The 22566-nt window shown below is 41.3% G+C and overlaps 2 protein-coding genes across 2 annotated transcripts in view; both read right to left on the bottom strand.

The window, feature by feature from the left end:
- Positions 1-18818, bottom strand: part of LOC142160113 (uncharacterized) — a 79496-nt gene extending 60678 nt beyond the window's left edge. The window contains exons 1-2 of the mRNA XM_075215073.1: positions 18728-18818; positions 8460-8583 (exon numbers count right to left, since the gene is read on the bottom strand). Of these exons, the coding sequence (XP_075071174.1) occupies positions 8460-8544 (85 nt within the window). The 5' untranslated portion in view covers positions 8545-8583; positions 18728-18818. The remainder of the gene's footprint in view (positions 1-8459; positions 8584-18727) is intronic.
- The window catches only part of LOC142160102 (uncharacterized), an 80504-nt gene that overhangs the window by 33079 nt on the left and 24859 nt on the right, over positions 1-22566 (bottom strand). The gene's annotated exons all lie outside the window — the stretch shown is intronic.

The raw sequence follows: 22566 nt of genomic DNA, 5'->3' as shown, positions 1-22566 counted from the left end.
TTAGAAATGTCAAATTGTCATGAGAGAGGTGGAGTAATTGGGCAGGGGGAGGTACCCTGTGCCCAGAGCCAACTAAGGTAGATGCCATTGCTGCATAGACCACTCCTAAGACCAAGAAACAAGTTATGTCCTTTTTGGGGACTGCTGGGTACTAAAGAAAATTTGTGCCCCAATAGAGCTCCTTAGCTAAGCCCCTGACCTTACAAAAAAAGAAGTAATTGCACTAAGTGGTGACATGGACCCAGGACTGTGAGGAACCATTCACCATAATGAAGTCTGCACTTTCCCAATCCCCTGTATGGCAGGCTTCTAATTTTGGCTGGTTTATAGTGCAAACGGATGCCTCCAACTGGGAGCTGTATTTAGCCAAGTGAATGAACAAGGGGAAGAGCTCCCCATATTGTACCTGAGTAGGAAGCTGCTCCCCAGAGTGGTGGCCTACGCAGTTGTGGAAAAAGAGTGTGTAGCCATTGTGTGGGCCTTGCAGAAGTTGAGGACCTACCGGTATGGACGGCACTTTACTGTAGTCACAGATCACAACCCTCTCAGCAGATTGTACAGGGTGGCTGGGGACAATAGGAAGCTGCTGAGGTGGAGCCTGACCCTCTAGGAATATACTTTTACTGTCCAGCACAGAAAAGGGAGCCACCATGGTAATGCAGATGGATTATCGCGTCAGAACGAAAGCATTGTGTTAGGTGAGCAGGGAAAATCATCATGCAGGTAACACTTTCCCTGCCACCCTCTAGAACGGGCAGGTGTCATGTGCCAGCTAATTTCTAAGCATATAAATCTGCAAATAAATGTTTGGGAATTAATTATTGGGAATAGCTTGATATGGCTCATTTATGGCTGGTTGCAAAAGCGAAAGCCTTTGAAAATATATCTATTAGGACAGGGATATGCTCCAAGCCGACATCTCGACTGCTGAGCCTCGTTTTATGTTGTTACAGCTGTGTTATATGTTAATGGACTAGGAAACGCATGAAAATGTCATATTTTCTCCAATATCATACTTACAGGAGGCATGTGTGGTATGCAGATGAAGGGAACTTATGACCTGTTTGCAGAGCCGTAACGAGGCCGGTGCGGGCGGTGCCGCCGCCCCGGACGCAGTCCCAAGGGGGCGCAATGGCTGCCCGCACCTGCCTCTGTGTGAGGAGTGAAAAAAAATAAAAATTAAACAGACCTCAGATTCAGACTGCCGGCCGCCCGGCGCATCCAAAATGGCGGCCGGCACCCGGCTCCATCCCCTTCTGAACTCTGCCCTCTGCCTCAGCGTCTGATGTCATGACGTTGCTAGGCAGCAGAGGAGCAGAGAACCAGAGAGGAGCCAGGCAGCGACGGCTGGACAGGAAGAAAGAAGAAAAAGGTAAGTTTCAAAGCAGGGGAAAGGGGATGTGTGTTGCTATTATGGAGGTAGGGGAGGGGAGGGGGGGGATGTGAGCTGCTATTATGGAGGTAGGGGAGGGGATGTGAGCTGCTATTATGGAGGTAGGGGAGGGGAGGGGGGGATGTGAGCTGCTATTATGGAGGGAGGGGAGGGGGGGTGTGAGCTGCTATTATGGAGGGGAGGGGGGGATGTGAGCTGCTATTATGGAGGGAGGTGGGCATGTGAGTTGCTATTATGGAGGGAGGGGGGCATGTAAGCTGCTATTATGGAGGGAGGGGATGTGAGCTGCTATTAAGGAGGGGGGATGTGAGCTGCTATTAGGGAGGGGGGGTGTGCTGCTATTATGGAGGGAGGAATTGTGTGCTGCATCTTGCTATTATGGAGGGGGGATGCTGCTATGCTTTATGAGGGAAGGGGGGTATGCTGCCATAATGTGTGAGGGAAGGGGGGGATGTATTAATGTGTGATATGAGGGTAGGGAGGTTAGGTGTCTTAGTACATGGGTGGGAGGTAGGCTATTAATTTAATGGTGACGTTTAGGTGGGGGCTAATTTTTTAATGGGTACTAATTTATTTGTGGGGTGCTGGTGGGTCAATTAAATTTATTGTTGGGGCTTTTAATTTAATGGTAGGGTCTATTAATTTCAGGTGAGGTATTTATCTGTTTTGCAGTCACAAGAATGCTCTCTGTATTGTATGGTGGTCATAGGAATGCTCTCTACATAGTATGGCAGTCATAGGAATGCTCTCTGTATAGTATGGCGGTCATAGGAATGCTCTCTGTATAGTATGGCAGTCATAGGAATGCTCTCTGTATAGTATGGAGGTCACAGGAATGCTCTCTGTATAGTATGGCGGTCATAGGAATGCTCTCTGTATAGTATGGCAGTCACAGGAATGCTCTCTGTATTGTATGGTGGTCACAGGAATGCTCTCTGTATAGTATGGCGGTCATAGGAATGCTCTCTGTATTGTATGGCGGTCATAGGAATGCTCTCTGTATAGTATAGCGGTCATAGGAATGCTCTCTGTATAGTATAGCGGTCATAGGAATGCTCTCTGTAAGGTATGGCGGACACTAGGAGGCTCTTTATATTGTATGTGTATGTGTATATATGTATATATGTATATATATATTCATTTCATGCGATGGTGATAAGGGGGCACGATGGGATAAAGATGGCTCCATGGCACGGTGTGATAAAGGAGAAACTGTGATGGAGGGCACAGTGTGATGAAGGGCACAGTGTGATGGAGGGCACAGTGTGATGAAGGGGATGTGTGATACAGATGGTACTGTTACATTTGTTTTAATTTGTTTCAGTGAGTTTTATTTCAATAACCAATTCATTTTTTATACAGCTAGCATGTGACAGCTGCATTTAAAGTACTTTGATGGAGGCTTATTACATAAAGATCCTTACAAAGCCAGACCGAGAAGAATGGGGAGGGAGGTGGTTTCAGTGCGGTCTAGAACTTGTAAAGAGCTAGCTACGCCCCCACAGTAGGTTGACCACGCCCACTCGACAATTGACACTCCCACTTAGATGGGGGGCGCCGCTTCCCTATCTTGCCCAGGGCACTAAAATGGCTAGTTACAGCACTGCCTGTTTGTAAACCATTCCGGTGAAAAGTTGGGACAGGATAAAAAAAATCCGGACTAGAAAAGGTTTTTGTCAACAGGAGTCATAAAACATTAATTTGCATTTACACAGACCTCTCAGTTCTGACATCACAGAAAGGGGGGCTGTGGGCCCTGCAGGTTGGTTTTAAAACTGTAGTGTAACTAAGGTTTTCTTCACTTTTGGGGAGTCAATCTGATATTACAGATTGTCCCATTTTCTGCTTCTCTCAGCAACAGAAACTTGATCGATCTTGAGTTATCAATTCTGTGTTTTAGCCCTTTTATTTATTAAGAAACCATTGCATTATATATTTGTATATCATTCAGTAATTATTTTATCGTAAGCATTGTGGATGTATATTCCATATTACATTATTTAATAAGTTCAAATCCCTGTGTTCTTACTAATCCATGTTAGTTTGGTCAAAATGCTACATAGTTGGAACGAGGGAGAACATTATGATTTATGTTAACTCTGATTAAAGTAAATTGTGATAGATTAGTTTTAAGGGAGAAAATATGGTTTCCTAAATAAACGTGTCAGCTCTTCACAAAGAACCCTTTATGGTGGCATAATTGGTAAGACAAAGTTAGTGTGTGGCATAGATAGGGAAGGAGTTAATAATTTTAGCCAGAACAGGTGGTTGTTTTTTTTTGATTACCCTTTGTTATACACACACGTCCCGCAGTCTCAGGTGAGTGCAGATTGTGAAATACAGTAACACAGAAGACAAGGTGGGAGAGGTGGAGGAACACAATGGAGAGATAATTTGACACAAGACATGTGGGGGACACACATGTCCTGGGTGGATAACCTTACATTGCAATTTTGTTTTAAATAATACTATACAGTGTTAAAATGCACCCGAAATTAATTTGACACTACACCCCCAAAGCTTCTGGGGACCGTCATTTATAAATTCCCACTTCAACACCGGACTGTACATCCAAATCTATATTTATGCCAAATATTCAGTTTTAATACCAAATGTTTGACAAACGGTTATTTGGCTGTATCAAACACGTCTTCTACCTGTGGATGTTCTCATGCGTAGACTGCTTCTTACTCACAGAACATATCCCACTAACAACATAAATATAGTGTATGGCCATACGTGAAATCTCTGATGTCTAACAAAAGAGCAAATACAGATAAACACTTCCCACAATTTGCACAAGAACAAAATAATATAGTTTAATCACCAGCATAATTGTATAAGACATTACAAATACATAATATTAATTCATATGCTCTACCTTTTATTAAGATTACACATAAAGCAATTTAATGGTGTTATATAGGTAATTGTAAAGGATTCCCAGTTCTCTCATGTTGTTTTGCTGAAATATAAATGACATTCGCGCATGAACATTTTATTTACAAGAACAATTTAAGTGCCAAAATACACTTTTAATGATACTTGGGATTCCAGTGGGGAAATATATCCTCAGTATACCACTGAGTGACTACTCTGCCCAGCTGGACCCCTATAGTTACATCTATACAATAACCATGAACATTTTAGTAGCTCTAATTTTAAGGTAAGTTCAGCTGTAATTTGTAAAGTCACATAGTAAATATAAAAGAACTTTAGCTGTGTGATTTTATGTTTAGATAGACTGTTTTGGTCACAAGACATTTCCCACATCTAAAGAAAAATGATTTTTTTCAACTGTATGTCGTCTCCACTGTACAAGTTCAGAAATACTTCTATACTCTTAGGCAAACTTAGAACACAAACATGGGTATTCTCCTGCGTGAATCATCTGATGTACAATAAGTAGTGAAATATATCCAATACAAATTCCCACATTCAAATAAAGACTATGGATTGTTCCTAATGTGAATAATCTGATGGGAAAACATTTCTGAACGACTTTTAAAACATTTCCCACATTCAGAACAAGGATATGGTTTCTCTCCTGTGTGAATTCTCTGATGTATAACAAGTTTTGAATGATTTCTATATCCTCTCCCACACTCTGTGCATGAATATGGGAATACTCCTGTGTGAATCATCTGATGTTTAACAAGTTGTGCACTTACTGTAAAACATTTCCCACATTCAGAGCAGGAGTATGGTTTCTCTCCTGTGTGAATTCTCTGATGTTCAACAAGTTTTGAATTACTTGAAAACCCTTTCCCACACTCTGTGCATGAAAAGGGGTGTAGTCCTGAGTGAATCATCTGATGATTAACAAGTTGGATACTTACTGTAAAACATTTCCCACATTCAGAGCAAGAGTATGGTTTCACACCTGTATGAATTCTCTGATGTACAATAAGTTTTGAATTACTTGAAAATCCTTTCCCACATTCTGTACATGAATATGGGTGTACTCCTGTGTGAATACTAATATGTTTAACAAGGTCTGGATTACATTTAAAACATTTCCCACATTCAGAACAGATATATGGTCTTTCTTCCGTATGACTTTTCTGATGTTTTTGAAAATTTGATTTTTTGACAAAACATTTCCCACATTCAGAGCAAGAATATGGTTTCTCTCCTACACAAATTCTGATGTACTGAATATGGGAGTACTCGTGTGTGAATCTTATGATGTTTAACAAGTTCTGAATTACATTTAAAACACTTTTCACATTCAGAACAAGGATATGGCTTCTCTCCTGTGTGAATTCTCTGATGTACAACAAATTCTGCATTACTTCTACACCCTTTCCCACACTCTGTGCATGAATATGGGTATATTCCTGAGTGAATCACATGATGAGAAAGAAGCAGTGATTTTTTGATAAAACATTTACCACATTCTGAGCAGGGCCAAGATTTGTTTGCAATGTGTTTGCTTTTTCCCATTTTCTGGTGTTTAATTGAGCTTAACCGGTTATAAAAATATTTCTGATCAATGGAAGTAGATCTTGATTCTGCCTGAATATCAGTAGATGTATATTGTGTATGATCTGTGGGTGTATAAATGTCAGTGTCTGTGAGGTTTCCTCCATCAGTTGAGACCGACTCCTCCTTAATATGAGCAGATGGATCTTTAGATCGTTCTGTTGGGAAAAACGTATGGTGGTTAGACAAAATGTCACGTTATTCTTACTATTAATCACAATAACCGTCACAATCCTGTTTTCTTTTATGTATCATAATTAGGGATTCTTATTTTAGGGAAAATAATCAAAAACACCAATTGAGGACTTTCCTTCCTTATTCTAAATAAAAATAACTCAAAATCTGATTGTGGCCGGGTGCCCCTCACCTCCCACCTGGCCAAGATAACTGCTGCAGATTTAAGCGGCTTAGTACCTCATGTTGCTGTGTCGCCTGGGTTCAACCTCAACACTAAGGGATTAAAGATGTATTAAAGGGTATATTTAGTAATTGAAATGCAGATTTAATGTGTGGGCGCTGTGGCGTCTGGGTAGTAACCAGAAATGTACAAGTCCCTGCGCTGGGAGTATAAATGTATTTATTTTCCTATTCATGTATTGATTTCTGATGCAATAGCCATTTGTTGGAGGAAGCTTGTTCTTGTAACTTTTCTAAAGAAAATTCCCCATTCTAATTAGTCGTTTTTATGTGTGAGTGTCCAACAAATCCTTCAGTCTGAATACACAACAGGGGGCAGTTACCTGTATCCTGTCTTGTTAAGAAGATAGAGAAACTACATGAATAATGCAACCAGCAAGTTTTAGGAAATCACAGAATGATGTGAATTTTGTAAGTTAAATTCCTTTAAATGCAAGATTAGAGGATATTACATCCTGATAGTAATTATTGAAGAAATATATCAGACATTGCAGTACCAGCTAAGACAGGGGCTGGGTTACCTCCTGACAAGTTAGGCTGCAGAACTGTATATAAAGAGCTACGTTTTACCAAGTAATGCATCATTCATCTGTAACTTCTGGAAAGATCGCTAGTACCTCAAACTAGTGTGTAACTGTCCTTATTAAGACTGCTTGAGCTAATAAATCATCACTGCTTCAAGATCCTGCTTTGACACCTACTTACCTGCTGTAATTCCGGTGACCTACATATTAGACCAATCAAATCCATTATCTGGTTGTACTGAGGATGGGACTCAACATCTAGTACCAACGCTCTGCCGCTACCTGCAGCTCTGGCCAGTGTGATGGAACCATCCACAGCAACCCTGATCATGAAGAAAGAGGTCAGGGGTACCAGCCCAGGTGCACAGCAAGGGGGTACACTAGCATCGAGAGTTACCCAGAATAAATCAGTTCTAGGTGCCTTTAAAGGTGCCTACTGGTGGCAGCAGGTCCCTCATAATGCGGTTAAAGGGGCGCAATTTGTGATAAAGAAAGGGGGTGCGGTGGCAAGCCCAGCCAGTCCCCAGCAACATGGACAGGGTGGCATAGGAGGTCCATCCTGTCACACTGATTGCCAGTCATAGTGTGCCCACAACATTCGGTGGTCTTCCACACTCATCACTGACACTTTAGCATGTTCCTGTCTGACCCACTCTTACACAGAAATCAGATACGCTTCTCCATTATGAGAGCAACACATCAGATTCCTGTTTAATAGTCACTGCTAATATTGTTGGTGTCAGGGCTACCTTTAGATCAGATGTATGGGGGTATATTTATTAAACAGCAGGATTGAAAAAGTGGAGATGTTGCCTATAACAACCAATCAGATTCTAGCAATGTAGTAAATCTACCCCATGGTCTCTCTCCTGTATGACTTCACTGATCTGTTGCTAAATTTGATTAACGGCTAAATCATTCACCAGGTTAAGAGCAAAAATATGGTTTCTCTCCTATCTGAATGCCCCCTGATCCTAGATGGTTCCGTAATGTCTGAAAAATTACATCAGATCTCTGGATATAAAATCCTCCAGACTAGGAGTTAAAGTAATTTATGCTTAAACAAAATTTACATCAATCTCTTGGTTTCCAGCATCCCATCCTAGAGACATAGGAAACTTAAAATTTTAATCACCCCCTTCAGGCTAAAGGACGTGCTGGACACTGAGATAAAAAGGTCTAATTAACATGAGATTACTTGCCTTCAGACAGTCACAGAAAACACATTTCCTCCCATATGGCTACAGTACATTCTCAATACACAAATATAACATCAAAATCAGTACAATTGCAATGATATAAATTTGCGCACTGCGCTAATAATTTCTATATATTTATACCATAAGTTATTTATAAGTGATCCAGTCACAATGGGATTTTAATTCGGATTGTGGAGGAAAAAAAGGAATAATAAACAACAAATTAAAAAACATAAAACAATGAAAATTGGAAATACCATTGAAAAAAACATATTATATTGCACTCTCATCTGTTCTATATATTATATATATACATTATTGATAATCTCACATGTAACAATGTATTTATACACACAGTGATGACACCGCCTATATACACTAACTAACTAACTTGTATTACTAACTATACACAGACAGAACTGTGATTAAACCTCCTCTTACCCAGTGATGTGAGGGGCTGGTGATTCTCCATCATCACGTCCTTGTACAGACCCTTGTGTCCTTCTAAATACTCCCACTCCTCCATGGAGAAATAGACAGCGAAATCCTGACACCTTATAGGAACCTGACACACACAATGATACAGTCATCACCCAGACACATCCCCTGGTGTTACTGTATAATGTCCCATTCCCAGCAGTCACCTCTCCAGTGAGCAGCTGAATGATCTTGTTGGTAAGTTCCCTATATATGACATCTACAGAATTAGACTAGATAGGTATTATAAAGAACAGAGCATGTGTAGGGGAATTACTATGAAGGAGTATGAGGTTTACTTGAGGGGTATTTAGCTCCCCCTACAGGACACAAGAGGTCTGACTGATAAATGACAGAAGTTTATGTATCAGGGTCTGTAGATACTTTGCAGATGATACAAAGATCTGTAACAGGCCTGATACCCCAGAAGGGGTAAGTTAAATGCACAGTGATCTAGAAACAAGTAGAGAAATGGGCTAAAGCTAGAACATTACATTTAATATATAAAATGTAAAATAATAAAAGATACAAAAATCCAAAAGAAGAAGAATAGAGAGTGAATGGTGGTTTCCATGTAACAGCAGCAGAGTAGAGGGACGTTGGAGTCCTAGTATCAGATGACATGAGGGTCAGCAATCAGTGCAGTCACCAGTGGGATACTTGGTTGTATAGGAAGAGGTATTAGTAGCAGAAAGAGGGAGGTTATATCACCTCCTTATAGGGCCCCAGTAAGACCCCCAACCTAGTACTGTGTACACCTCTGGGAGGCCCATCTCCAAGAAAACATTAATACAATAGAAGAAACTCACAAAAGGTTATTTCAATGGTACATCGGCTGCATAGTATATATAAATTGGGCAGCACAGTGACTTAGCGGTAAGCCTGCCTCACATCACTGGGTTCATTAGTTTGATGTCCTTATCAGTGTGGAGTTTGTATGTTCTCCCTGTGTTTGCGTGGGTTTCATAATATAGAATATATATATATATACACGCATAATTGGGCAGCACACTGTACACAAAGCAGTGTGCTGGGAGCTATTACTCTCCATATATCACTGTACAGAACCCTCCTCTATATAATAATAATAATAATAATAATAATAATCCCCCATATCAGTGTGTGCTGGGAGTTATTACTCCTCATATATCACTGTACAGACCCCTCTCCTCTATATAATAATAATAATCCCCATATCAGTGTGTGCTGGGAGTTATTACTCCCGATATATCACTGTACAGACCCCTCTCCTCTATATAATAATAATAATAATCCCCCATATCAGTGTGTGCTGGGAGTTATTACTCCCATATATCACTGTACAGTCCCCTCTCCTCTATATAATAATAATCCCCCATATCAGTGTGTGCTGGGAGTTATTACTCCCATATATCACTGTACAGTCCCCTCTCCTCTATATAATAATAATAATAATCCCCATATCAGTGTGTGCTGGGAGTTATTACTCCCCATATATCACTGTACAGTCCCCTCTCCTCTATATAATAATAATAATAATAATAATAATAATAATAATAATCATCCCTATATCAGTGTGTGCTGGGAGTTATTACTCCCCATATATCACTGTACAGCCCTCTCCTCTATATAATAATAATCCCCCATATCAGTGTGTGCTGGGAGTTATTACTCCCCATATATCACTGTACAGTCCCCTTTCCTCTATATAATAATAATAATAATCCCCCATATCAGTGTGTGCTGGGAGTTATTACTCCCATATATCACTGTACAGTCCCCTCTCCTCTATATAATAATAATAATAATAATAATCCCTATATCAGTGTGTGCTGGGAGTTATTACTCCCCAAATATCACTGTACAGACCCCTCTCCTCTATATAATAATAATAATCCCCCATATCAGTGTGTGCTGGGAGTTATTACTCCCCATATATCACTGTACAGACCTCTCTCCTCTATATAATAATAATCCCCCATATCAGTGTGTGCTGGGAGTTACTCCCCATATATCACTGTACAGACCCCTCTCCTCTATATAATAATAATCCCCCATATCAGTGTGTGCTGGGAGTTATTACTCCCATATATCACTGTACAGACCCCTCTCCTCTATATAATAATAATAATCCCCCATATCAGTGTGTGATGGGAGTTATTACTCCCCATATATCACTGTACAGTCCCCTCTCCTCTATATAATAATAATAATAATAATAATCCCCCATATCAGTGTGTGCTGGGAGTTATTACTCCCATATATCACTGTACAGACCCCTCTCCTCTATATAATAATAATAATAATCCCCCATATCAGTGTGTGCTGGGAGTTATTACTCCCATATATCACTGTACAGTCCCCTCTCCTCTATATAATAATAATAATCCCCCATATCAGTGTGTGCTGGGAGTTATTACTCCCCATATATCACTGTACAGTGCCCTCTGCTCTATATAATAATAATAATAATAATCCCCATATCAGTGTGTGCTGGGAGTTATTACTCCCCATATATCACTGTACAGACCCCTCTCCTCTATATAATAATAATAATCCCCATATCAGTGTGTGCTGGGAGTTATTACTCCCATATATCACTGTACAGCCCCCTCTCCTCTATATAATAATAATAATCCCCCATATCAGTGTGTGCTGGGAGTTATTACTCCCATATATCACTGTACAGACCCCTCTCCTCTATATAATAATAATAATCCCCCATATCAGTGTGTGCTGGGAGTTATTACTCCCATATATCACTGTACAGTCCCCTCTCCTCTATATAATAATAATAATCCCCCATATCAGTGTGTGCTGGGAGTTATTACTCCCCATATATCACTGTACAGTCCCCTCTCCTCTATATAATAATAATAATAATCCCCCATATCAGTGTGTGCTGGGAGTTATTACTCCCATATATCACTGTACAGTCCCCTCTATATAATAATAATAATAATCCCCATATCAGTGTGTGCTGGGAGTTATTACTCCCCATATATCACTGTACAGTCCCCTCTATATAATAATAATCCCCATATCAGTGTGTGCTGGGAGTTATTACTCCCCATATATAACTGTACAGTCCCCTCTCCTCTATATAATAATAATAATAATCCCCCATATCAGTGTGTGCTAGGAGTTATTACTCCCATATATCACTGTACAGACCCCTCTATATATAATAATAATCCCCCATATCAGTGTGTGCTGGGAGTTATTACTCCCCATATATCACTGTACAGACCCCTCTCCTCTATATAATAATAATAATCCCCCATATCAGTGTGTGCTGGGAGTTATTACTCCCCATATATCACTGTACAGTCCCCTCTCCTCTATATAATAATAATCCCCATATCAGTGTGTGCTGGGAGTTATTACTCCCCATATATCACTGTACAGACCCCTCTCCTCTATATAATAATAATAATCCCCCATATCAGTGTGTGCTGGGAGTTATTACTCCCATATATCACTGTACAGACCCCTCTCCTCTATATAATAATAATAATCCCCATATCAGTGTGTGCTGGGAGTTATTACTCCCCATATATCACTGTACAGTCCCCTCTCCTCTATATAATAATAATAATCCCCATATCAGTGTGTACTGGGAGTTATTACTCCCCATATATCACTGTACAGACCCCTCTCCTCTATATAATAATAATCCCCATATCAGTGTGTGCTGGGAGTTATTACTCCCCATATATCACTGTACAGTCCCCTCTCCTCTATATAATAATAATAATCCCCCATATCTGTGTGTGCTGGGAGTTATTACTCCCCATATATCACTGTACAGACCCCTCTCCTCTATATAATAATAATAATCCCCATATCAGTGTGTGCTGGGAGTTATTACTCCCATATATCACTGTACAGTCCCCTCTCCTCTATATAATAATAATAACCCCCATATCAGTGTGTGCTGGGAGTTATTACTCCCCATATATCACTGTACAGTCCCCTCTCCTCTATATAATAATAATAATCCCCCATATCAGTGTGTACTGGGAGTTATTACTCCCCATATATCACTGTACAGACCCCTCTCCTCTATATAATAATAATAATCCCCATATCAGTGTGTGCTGGGAGTTATTACTCCCCATATATCACTGTACAGTCCCCTCTCCTCTATATAATAATAATCCCCCATATCAGTGTGTGCTGGGAGTTATTACTCCCATATATCACTGTACAGTCCCCTCTCCTCTATATAATAATAATAATCCCCCATATCAGTGTGTGCTGGGAGTTATTACTCCCCATATATCACTGTACAGTCCCCTCTCCTCTATATAATAATAATAATAATCCCCCATATCAGTGTGTGCTGGGAGTTATTACTCCCCATATATCACTGTACAGTCCCCTCTCCTCTATATAATAATAATAATAACCCCCATATCAGTGTGTGCTGGGAGTTATTACTCCCCATATATCACTGTACAGTCCCCTCTCCTCTATATAATAATAATAATCCCCCATATCAGTGTGTACTGGGAGTTATTACTCCCCATATATCACTGTACAGTCCCCTCTCCTCTATATAATAATAATCCCCCATATCAGTGTGTGCTGGGAGTTATTACTCCCATATATCACTGTACAGTCCCCTCTCCTCTATATAATAATAATAATAATCCCCATATCAGTGTGTGCTGGGAGTTATTACTCCCCATATATCACTGTACAGTCCCCTCTCCTCTATATAATAATAATAATCCCCATATCAGTGTGTGCTGGGAGTTATTACTCCCATATATCACTGCACAGTCCCCTCTCCTCTATATAATAATAATAATCCCCATATCAGTGTGTGCTGGGAGTTATTACTCCCCATATATCACTGTACAGTCCCCTCTCCTCTATATAATAATAATAATCCCCCATATCAGTGTGTGCTGGGAGTTATTACTCCCCATATATCACTGTACAGTCCCCTCTCCTCTATATAATAATAATAATCCCCATATCAGTGTGTGCTGGGAGTTATTACTCCCATATATCACTGTACAGTCCCCTCTCCTCTATATAATAATAATAATCCCCATATCAGTGTGTGCTGGGAGTTATTACTCCCATATATCACTGCACAGTCCCCTCTCCTCTATATAATAATAATAATCCCCATATCAGTGTGTGCTGGGAGTTATTACTCCCCATATATCACTGTACAGTCCCCTCTCCTCTATATAATAATAATAATCCCCCATATCAGTGTGTGCTGGGAGTTATTACTCCCCATATATCACTGTACAGTCCCCTCTCCTCTATATAATAATAATAATCCCCATATCAGTGTGTGCTGGGAGTTATTACTCCCCATATATCACTGTACAGTCCCCTCTACTCTATATAATAATAATCCCCATATCAGTGTGTGCTGGGAGTTATTACTCCCATATATCACTGTACAGACCCCTCTCCTCTATATAATAATAATAATCCCCCATATCAGTGTGTGCTGGGAGTTATTACTCCCATATATCACTGTACAGTCCCCTCTATATAATAATAATAATAATCCCCCATATCAGTGTGTGCTGGGAGTTATTACTCCCCATATATCACTGTACAGACCCCTCTCCTCTATATAATAATAATAATAATAATAATCCCCCATATCAGTGTGTGCTGGGAGTTATTACTCCCCATATATCACTGTACAGTCCCCTCTCCTCTATATAATAATAATAATCCCCATATCAGTGTGTGCTGGGAGTTATTACTCCCATATATCACTGTACAGTCCCCTCTCCTCTGTATAATAATAATAATCCCCCATATCAGTGTGTGCTGGGAGTTATTACTCCCCATATATCACTGTACAGTCCCCTCTCCTCTATATAATAATAATAATACCCATATCAGTGTGTGCTGGGAGTTATTACTCCCCATATATCACTGTACAGACCCCTCTCCTCTATATAATAATAATAATCCCCCATATCAGTGTGTGCTGGGAGTTATTACTCCCCATATATCACTGTACAGTTCCCTCTCCTCTATATAATAATATTAATCCCCCATATCAGTGTGTGCTGGGAGTTATTACTCCCATATATCACTGTACAGACCCCTCTCCTCTATATAATAATAATAATCCCCCATATCAGTGTGTGCTGGGAGTTATTACTCCCCATATATCACTGTACAGTCCCCTCTATATATAATAATAATAATCCCCATATCAGTGTGTGCTGGGAGTTATTACTCCCATATATCACTGTACAGTCCCCTCTATATATAATAATAATAATCCCCCATATCAGTGTGTGCTGGGAGTTATTACTCCCCATATATCACTGTACAGTCCCCTCTCCTCTATATAATAATAATAATCCCCATATCAGTGTGTGCTGGGAGTTATTACTCCCATATATCACTGTACAGTCCCCTCTCCTCTGTATAATAATAATAATCCCCCATATCAGTGTGTGCTGGGAGTTATTACTCCCCATATATCACTGTACAGTCCCCTCTCCTCTATATAATAATAATAATACCCATATCAGTGTGTGCTGGGAGTTATTACTCCCCATATATCACTGTACAGACCCCTCTCCTCTATATAATAATAATAATCCCCCATATCAGTGTGTGCTGGGAGTTATTACTCCCCATATATCACTGTACAGTCCCCTCTCCTCTATATAATAATAATCCCCCATATCAGTGTGTGCTGGGAGTTATTACTCCCATATATCACTGTACAGTCCCCTCTCCTCTATATAATAATAATAATAATCCCCATATCAGTGTGTGCTGGGAGTTATTACTCCCCATATATCACTGTACAGTCCCCTCTCCTCTATATAATAATAATAATCCCCATATCAGTGTGTGCTGGGAGTTATTACTCCCATATATCACTGCACAGTCCCCTCTCCTCTATATAATAATAATAATCCCCATATCAGTGTGTGCTGGGAGTTATTACTCCCCATATATCACTGTACAGTCCCCTCTCCTCTATATAATAATAATAATCCCCCATATCAGTGTGTGCTGGGAGTTATTACTCCCCATATATCACTGTACAGTCCCCTCTCCTCTATATAATAATAATAATCCCCATATCAGTGTGTGCTGGGAGTTATTACTCCCATATATCACTGTACAGTCCCCTCTCCTCTATATAATAATAATAATCCCCATATCAGTGTGTGCTGGGAGTTATTACTCCCATATATCACTGCACAGTCCCCTCTCCTCTATATAATAATAATAATCCCCATATCAGTGTGTGCTGGGAGTTATTACTCCCCATATATCACTGTACAGTCCCCTCTCCTCTATATAATAATAATAATCCCCCATATCAGTGTGTGCTGGGAGTTATTACTCCCCATATATCACTGTACAGTCCCCTCTCCTCTATATAATAATAATAATCCCCATATCAGTGTGTGCTGGGAGTTATTACTCCCCATATATCACTGTACAGTCCCCTCTACTCTATATAATAATAATCCCCCATATCAGTGTGTGCTGGGAGTTATTACTCCCATATATCACTGTACAGACCCCTCTCCTCTATATAATAATAATAATCCCCCATATCAGTGTGTGCTGGGAGTTATTACTCCCATATATCACTGTACAATCCCCTCTATATAATAATAATAATAATCCCCCATATCAGTGTGTGCTGGGAGTTATTACTCCCCATATATCACTGTACAGACCCCTCTCCTCTATATAATAATAATAATAATAATAATCCCCCATATCAGTGTGTGCTGGGAGTTATTACTCCCCATATATCACTGTACAGTCCCCTCTCCTCTATATAATAATAATAATCCCCATATCAGTGTGTGCTGGGAGTTATTACTCCCATATATCACTGTACAGTCCCCTCTCCTCTGTATAATAATAATAATCCCCCATATCAGTGTGTGCTGGGAGTTATTACTCCCCATATATCACTGTACAGTCCCCTCTCCTCTATATAATAATAATAATACCCATATCAGTGTGTGCTGGGAGTTATTACTCCCCATATATCACTGTACAGACCCCTCTCCTCTATATAATAATAATAATCCCCCATATCAGTGTGTGCTGGGAGTTATTACTCCCCATATATCACTGTACAGTTCCCTCTCCTCTATATAATAATAATAATCCCCCATATCAGTGTGTGCTGGGAGTTATTACTCCCATATATCACTGTACAGACCCCTCTCCTCTATATAATAATAATAATCCCCCATATCAGTGTGTGCTGGGAGTTATTACTCCCATATATCACTGTACAGTCCCCTCTATATATAATAATAATAATCCCCATATCAGTGTGTGCTGGGAGTTATTACTCCCATATATCACTGTACAGTCCCCTCTATATATAATAATAATAATAATCCCCCATATCAGTGTGTGCTGGGAGTTATTACTCCCCATATATCACTGTACAGTCCCCTCCCCTCTATATAATAATCCCCCATATCAGTGTGTGCTGGGAGTTATTACTCCCCATATATCACTGTACAGTCCCCTCCCCTCTATATAATAATCCCCCATATCAGTGTGTGCTAGGAGTTATTACTCCCATATATCACTGTACAGTCCCCTCTCCTCTATATAATAATAATAATCCCCCATATCAGTGTGTGCTGGGAGTTATTACTCCCATATATCACTGTACAGTCCCCTCCCCTCTATATAATAATCCCCCATATCAGTGTGTGCTGGGAGTTATTACTCCCCATATATCACTGTACAGTCCCCTCCCCTCTATATAATAATCCCCCATATCAGTGTGTGCTAGGAGTTATTACTCCCATATATCACTGTACAGACCCCTCTCCTCTATATAATAATAATAATAATAATAATAATAATCCCCCATATCAGTGTGTGCTGGGAGTTATTACTCCCCATATATCACTGTACAGACCCCTCTCCTCTATATAATAATAATAATCCCCCATATCAGTGTGTGCTGGGAGTTATTACTCCCATATATCACTGTACAGACCCCTCTCCTCTATATATAATAATAATAATCCCCCATATCAGTGTGTGCTGGGAGTTATTACTCCCATATATCACTGTACAGACCCCTCTCCTCTATATAATAATAATAATCCCCCATATCAGTGTGTGCTGGGAGTTATTACTCCCATATATCACTGTACAGTCCCCTCTATATATAATAATAATAATCCCCATATCAGTGTGTGCTGGGAGTTATTACTCCCATATATCACTGTACAGTCCCCTCTCCTCTATATAATAATAATAATAATCCCCATATCAGTGTGTGCTGGGAGTTATTACTCCCCATATATCACTGTACAGTCCCCTCCCCTCTATATAATAATCCCCCATATCAGTGTGTGCTGGGAGTTATTACTCCCATATATCACTGTACAGTCCCCTCTCCTCTATATAATAATAATAATCCCCCATATCAGTGTGTGCTGGGAGTTATTACTCCCATATATCACTGTACAGACCCCTCTCCTCTATATAATAATAATAATCCCCCATATCAGTGTGTGCTGGGAGTTATTACTCCCATATATCACTGTACAGACCCCTCTCCTCTATATAATAATAATAATCCCCCATATCAGTGTGTGCTGGGAGTTATTACTCCCCATATATCACTGTACAGTCCCCTCTCCTCTATATAATAATAATCCCCATATCAGTGTGTGCTGGGAGTTATTACTCCCATATATCACTGTACAGACCCCTCTCCTCTATATATAATAATAATAATCCCCCATATCAGTGTGTGCTGGGAGTTATTACTCCCCATATATCACTGTACAGTCCCCTCTATATAATAATAATAATAATCCCCCATATCAGTGTGTGCTGGGAGTTATTACTCCCATATATCACTGTACAGACCCCTCTCCTCTATATATAATAATAATAATCCCCCATATCAGTGTGTGCTGGGAGTTATTACTCCCCATATGTCACTGTACAGACCCCTCTCCTCTATATAATAATAATAATCCCCCATATCAGTGTGTGCTGGGAGTTATTACTCCCCATATATCACTGTACAGTCCCCTCTCCTCTATATAATAATAATAATCCCCCATATCAGTGTGTGCTGGGAGTTATTACTCCCATATATCACTGTACAGTCCCCTCTCCTCTATATAATAATAATAATAATCCCCCATATCAGTGTGTGCTGGGAGTTATTACTCCCCATATATCACTGTACAGACCCCTCTATATATAATAATAATATAATATAATGTTACCTCGGTCTTTGCAGCATATTATTTGGATATAGTAACAATCTGTGACCACGCCCCTTCCGCAGCGTCACGTGGTATAAGCGAGGAGACAGGATGTAAATCTGCAGTGACTGGGAGACTACAACAACATGGCCGCCGCTGCTCTTATATCGAGGACAGATCTAATCACATTTTATAATAAGTAGTTTTGCTCCAGTGTAATCATTCTGCCTTCCTGAATCATTTGCTGACTCACCCACAGTGAGGACACGGCAGCCATGTTGGATTGGGGCATTGGTAATAAGGGTAGAAATGATATAATTAATTCCAAGGTTAATTTATGGTTTTAACAGGGATGAGAGAAGCTGCTGGTTATTCCTCTGTGTATTGTTATATGTTATATGTTCTGTGTTATGTATTTTATTAAAGACATGGTACATATTTTCTATTATGTGTGCATTACCTTGTCTGTTATATAAGTATCATGCACTGTATAATGTATCTGTACTATTCCGCTATATACAACATATGTATATTATATGTAATGTGTGTTATTTATCATACTGTATCATACTTGACAGAGGGGGCGAGACTGGAGGGCGGGAGTGGGCGGGGCGAGGCCAATCGCGTCATTTTGGCCCCGCTCACCGCAAAACCGTAATTTGCATCATGGGGGCGGGGCCAAAATGACGCATTTGGCCTCGCCCCGCCCCCTCCCGCCCTCCAAAATGGCGTGATTCACAGAGAATCGCGTCAAATGACGCGATTCTCGGTGGTATTCGGGAGAAATGCCAGCTCGACCGGGAGCCCGGGGGATTGACCCGATTTTCGGGAGTCTCCCAGACTTTCCGGGAGAGTTGGCATGTATGTACTATATATATGGTACAAATCACATTTTACATGATTGCCAACTTTAGAGACATCGCTGCTGCGTCCCGTGATCACGCAAATTGCGTCTTTAGGCCCTACCCTGCTCTCTCAGGAGTACGGGAGAACCCCAACAATTCGGGAGTCTCCCGGACAATCCAGGAGAATAGGCAACTATGACATATTATGTGTATATTACCTTATGTGTTACATTATACACATGTTATGTATGATTGTGACAGGATGGACCTACTATGCCACCGTGTCTGTTGTGTTGCTGGGGACCGGCTGGGCTTGTCTCGCCACCGCGCCCTTTCCTTCTCCCAAATGCACATTTCTAATACACAGTATCAAAAGTCAGTACATTTACAATTATATAAATTGGCGCACTGCGCTAATAATTTAAATATATTTATACAATAAGTTATTTATCAGTGATCCAGTGACACTCTTCCCCCCCCTTGTCCATGTGCGACCAACCAGAGGGTCATGTCCCCACGATTTGGCTCCTGGTCCCGCAGTCTCTTGGGGTTACCGGAGGTGACCCAGGGGATCCGGCTCTTCCTGCCGAGACAGACCATCTGCATCCTTGCTTATGAACAATATGAAAGTCGTAAACTTGCAGTGTAAGGCTCCATCGTAAAAGTCGTCCATTCTTCCCTGAGGTGTGTTGTAGCCACTTTAAAGGATTATGATCAGTCACCACAGTATAATGTCATCCATACTAATAAGGTTGAAGTTTCTTCACTGTCCAAACAATTTCCATTCTTTTTCAATTGTGGCATACTCCCCCTCCCGGTTTAGTAGTTTTCTGCTCAAATAGGCCACAGGGTGCCCCTTCCCATCTGACCCCACCTGGCTAAGTACTGCTCCCAGTCCATACTGTGATGTGTCAGTCTGCACAATAAAGTAATTGTCATAATTAGGCGTCAACAGTACTGGAGCATGAACCAGGGCTTCCTTTAGTGACTGAAATACCAGCTCACAAGCGGGTGTCCAGTCAACTACTTTGGGGAGATTCTTCTTAGTGAGATCTGTCAGGGGCTTCTCTACAGTACTATAGTCTGGGACAGAACGTCTGTAGTCCCCTGCAGTCATTAAGAATGGTAGTAAATGTAACTGGGTCGTGGGCTGGGGCCAGTCTCGGATTGTCTCTACCTTAGCTGGATCTGACCTGACCCTCCCCCCACATGATCACCCAGGTACTGTACCTCTGACTTCCCCATCTGGCACTTCTCTGCCCAGTCAAACATGCCCACCGAGTCTTCCCTAAGCCTTACATGCTCCAGATTATCTTCCCAAATCTTACTGAAACTAGAAATGTGATCTAGATAACCCTGAGCTCTGACCAACTCATCTAAAACAGCGTTAATAGCGGGCAAGGAGTAGGCATCAAACATGGTCAACTAGTGGTAGTATATGCAAAACAACGTTGCCTTGTCCTTCTTGGGAACCAATACAATGAAGGAAGCGGATGGACTGCGCAAAGTCTGGATCACACCTAGCACAAGCATCTCCTGCATCTCCCTGTATATGCACTCCTTGGCCCCTGGTGGGTTGTTTAATTGCCTAATTGGCCTATGCTCACCAGTGTCCACATGGTGCATCAACATGGAAGTCCAGCCGGGCTTACTACTAAACTGAGTCACAAAGAGCCACAGCACTGCCTCAAGCTGCTCCCACTTACGGACACTCAATTGCTCATTGCAGTACACTTTCTCTATACCACCTTCACCTCTGGCATCCGCGAGAAGGTCAGGTAGTGGATCACTTCCTGGTTCCTCAGTCGGTAAGCAGCAAACCACAGCTACCGACTCCACACGCTCGAGGTATGCCTTCAACATATTCACATGGTAGGTCCGCTTCGCTCCGCCTACCATCGCTATCAAATGACACCACAAAGGTGATGGCACACAGATGTTTTGAGACAGTGTACTGTCCAGCCCAGGCAGCCTAGAGCTTGTTCTGGCGCGTGGGCTTCAGAACAAGGACCTTCTGCCCTACCTCAAATATTCTGGCGTGTACACCCTGATCATATCAAGTCTTCTGCTTGGTCTGCACTTCTGCTAGTTTAGTTTGTGCAAGCCCCATGAGATTCTCTAACCCATCTCTGAGCTTTAACACATACTCCACCACAGAGACATCCTGAGTGGGTAACTCACTCATGAACTGTGTCCCTTGATTGATTAGGATCTCACTAGGGAACCCTACTCTGCTAAATACTCCTAGCAGCGCGTTCGCTACATTTTTCGCAGTTATGGAGAACAGAGCTACAGCCTCAGGATGCCTTGTTGTGTAGTCCACCACGATGAGTATGTACCTCTTTTCCGATCTACTGGGCACAGGCAGGGGACCTACTATGTCCACAGCCACTCACTGGAAAGGTTCTCCAACTACTAGAAAGGACCTGAGGAGAGCACAGGCACTGGGGTGCCCAAGAGGCTGACATACATCACAGGACTTACAGTAGGCCAGGACGTCATCCGACATTCCTAGACAGAAAAGTTCTGTGTCTAGCGCTTCAGTGTTCAGTCTCTTCCCTGGTGTCCCGCCATAGGGATTTCGTGGGCAACTGACATCAGCTCCGTGGTATCACCAGTTGAACTTGTTCCAGGACTGGTCTATCCCCATCTACCTTCCTAGCTACATGGTACAAAAACCATTTAGGCCAGGTCACATTTCCTACCTTCATCCTTCGAAGGCTCCTGCCAGCTTGGCGCCTCAAAGCTTCCAGCGAGGAATCAGAGAGCTGAGCTGCTCTGAACTCTTTCCTGAAGCCCTCACTATCGTCTAAGTCAGGACACTCTACAGGGGGGTCTATGTTGGGATTACTAGGGTCAGTAAAAATTGTGCGCTGGTGGTGAAACTGCTCTTTGCATATTAAGATTATTACCTCCTCCACGGTGTGGACACCCACTCCGCGCACCCACTTTCTGGTCGACTCCCGCAGCAGGTTTGCAAACTCCGCATGGTTGGCATGAAGGTTCTTGGCAAGG

The sequence above is a fragment of the Mixophyes fleayi genome, chromosome 6 (assembly GCF_038048845.1).
Source record: "Mixophyes fleayi isolate aMixFle1 chromosome 6, aMixFle1.hap1, whole genome shotgun sequence".
NCBI classification, from domain to species: domain Eukaryota; kingdom Metazoa; phylum Chordata; class Amphibia; order Anura; family Limnodynastidae; genus Mixophyes; species Mixophyes fleayi.
The sequence above is the reverse complement of the archived record's forward strand: the minus strand, read 5'-3'. Positions and strand labels throughout refer to the sequence as shown.